General features: G+C 36.0%; 1 protein-coding gene across 1 annotated transcript in view; it reads right to left on the minus strand.

Annotated features, from left to right (window-relative positions):
• Positions 1 to 1,183: 1,183 nt before the first annotated feature.
• The window catches only part of C2H3orf22 (chromosome 2 C3orf22 homolog), a 4,844-nt gene continuing 3,234 nt past the window's right edge, over positions 1,184 to 2,793 (minus strand). The window contains exon 3 of the mRNA XM_042450003.1: positions 1,184 to 2,733. Within this exon, the coding sequence (XP_042305937.1) occupies positions 2,586 to 2,733 (148 nt within the window). The 3' untranslated portion in view covers positions 1,184 to 2,585. The remainder of the gene's footprint in view (positions 2,734 to 2,793) is intronic.

Raw genomic sequence — 2,793 nt, forward strand, 5'->3', positions numbered from 1 at the left:
ATCTTCCAGCCTCTCTTGTCAGTGTATTGCTCAAATAACCTGGGTTGCAAAGGGTAGTGGAAAGCCAAACTCCTTTGCTGCTTGCCTTAAATTGGGCAGTGGCTACTACTGATCTGAGAAGACTTTTTTTTTTTGGCAGTTCGAAAGTTTTGCTATTTAGACTGAAACAAAGAAGTGGATTCAGTACCGTCAAAGTTTTCCATAAGACTTACATTCAAACAATGCTGGATACTACTCAGCTGTTTTCTTTCCAGCTGATGGAAAAAGGAATACCTTCTTCAGTGCGTCTTAACTAAATGCAACCAGTGTCATAATAAAGTCGGTGTATGTGGTTATGTGGGCCAGCTTAGCAAATTATAGTTTCTGTGGCAAGAGCTGTGCCTGAAATAGCGCAACACATGTTAAAGTCTGGATTCACTTCTGTTTTGAAAACTAATGCAAAATTTTGAATTTGATCTGAGAAGTGCTGCAAAACAGGGGAGTCCAATATTGGACATAATCCATCTTCTCCTTTACACTGGGCATGCACAGGAGGAATAATAGTAGGGATGTAAATTAGGGTTCAGAAGCAGAGAGATTAACTGTCCTCTGTTTCTTAATCATGCTGTTTAATTGGACAATTGTATTCAACTACTGTACTAGGAATATGTGCAAATTGGCAAGAATGCAATCTTATTTTCTTTTTATGACATGTTGTCTTATGATTTTGGTGTCTTTGTATTACACAGTGCCCAGAGAACGTTGATTATACTCAAAATGCAAAATCCAATTGTTTACCTCAAACAAAGTAGACCATTAAATCATTTGGAACTTTGAAAGTTGGCACTTGTGTAAATTTTGATTAAATCAGTTGGTGTGTTCTAATTGGGACTAAATTAAATTTAAGCCAGTGATAATAATAACAATCCTTTTGAACTGCACTTATGGCTGAACAGGATATATTGCACTTAACATGAACATTTTTTCACCTAGAGAACTGAGGTCTTCCCTACCCACAGGGTCCTGCTCAAAATTGCACTTTTGAAGCTGCTGCTTATGTTGGGAAGAAATCTCACACTGGTAGATTTCACTGAATACAAAATATTTAAATATCCTATCTAGTTGGCAATCCCATAATTATCATTTAAAGTATATTTAAATACAAAATAATTTAACACTTATTTCTATGTTTTACCTAGAAACTCACAGCCAGAAATCTTGGGCTACTCAGCACTTGCCCAAGCAGAGTGGTCTTACAATACTTAAAGAAAATGGTTCCAAAGAAAGAAAGAAAAATTCCAGAGATGAAGTGAAAAGAGGAGAATGTGTGATTGTTAGATTTTCACACAGGAAACAATAAAAATGTCATGAAGTTCATTTTATTAAGACTATACAATGACAAAGAAGTTTACCTTTCTGGAAACTATCAAAAACAACTGCATTGTGTTGCTTTATGGCAAAACCAACATATAGGCCTCTCTGCTTGCCTTTATTCTAATGTTATACAGATGGTTTGCTGCAGAGACTGCATATGGGTCAGATCACAGTATTACAATCAATAAGGCAGTCTCTGTTATGTGGGGTCAGACACACTGAAAAGTGCAACTGAAAAACAAAATCTTCCACAAGAAGATGACTGTTAATCTCAGGGTATCTTTTAAAATACAATTGTATTTACTGATGTAGCACCATTATATCAAAAATATTTTATTTAAAGATCTGAGGACCGCAGTCTTAATGGTGTGTTGTACTTGCATTTCTTCAATTAGCATATACTAAATAATATTTTATAAACATATGTAACAAACCAAAAATACCAAGGAAAAGCAGAAAGAATAGTAGGGTTCAGCCACCTGAGGACTAATGCATACAACCATTTTTGAGGTGGAAGAATCTTCCGTGTTCACATGGATAAATCAGATATGGATTACTTAGATATCACTAAGAGTGTATCAGTTTTAATGGGTGCCATTCATTTAGCTATAAATTAGTCATTAAGCAGGAAAAGAAACTACTGGAATGGATAAATCATCTTATTGAATGGGTGATCCCCAAACATGTGATCCCTCTGGACAAGTTACTGGTTTTTCAAAGACTGCTTGCAAGGAATTAATTCTGTTTTGTGCTTGAAGCCAACTTGAGGAAAGAAAACTGTGTAGTCCGAGATGCACTAGAAGTCTTAAGTAAAAGCCAAAATGAGATGGACCAAAAGGGAAGATACTATTTTAGTCTTCTGGAAATTCAGGCTTCTCACAATGTTAAAGTAGGAAACATCTGCAAAAATAAGATCTCTGGGGTTAGCTGAATCCATAATTAATATTTTGTCTGGCCATTAATACTTAGTTAATAATCACTTGTGAACTGAGGACTCTCATTTATGAAGTATTCATGTGCAAATTGAGCAAAAGCACAGTATGTCATAAAATAATTCATACCACAAAATGAAATAAGAGAGCTCAAATACTGGTGTTATTACTTAGCTAACCAACTCTGGGAAACTATTCAAAGCTACAACCCAGAAACTTGCTGTCTAGTGAACCTATGGAAGGAGCAGGGGAGACGTGAAAGCATTCATAAACTGAAACCGTTGAAAATGAATGGAAAGATTAGCATGATTCCTGCACGTCTGACAGTAGAGAACGAAGAATCTTTTCCTTCATCTTTGGGAAACGGACACTGAGTAACTTGCTCTCCAGAGGGCTCATAGGAGGAGTTGAAGGTGCTGAAACTGGCTTAGTCACTAAGATATATCTCCTGAAAGAGAAGAAAGGAGAAATAAATGGCAGGTCAGCAATGATTTTTGAGAAGATCATA

The sequence above is a fragment of the Sceloporus undulatus genome, chromosome 2 (genome assembly GCF_019175285.1).
Source record: "Sceloporus undulatus isolate JIND9_A2432 ecotype Alabama chromosome 2, SceUnd_v1.1, whole genome shotgun sequence".
Taxonomy (NCBI): domain Eukaryota; kingdom Metazoa; phylum Chordata; class Lepidosauria; order Squamata; family Phrynosomatidae; genus Sceloporus; species Sceloporus undulatus.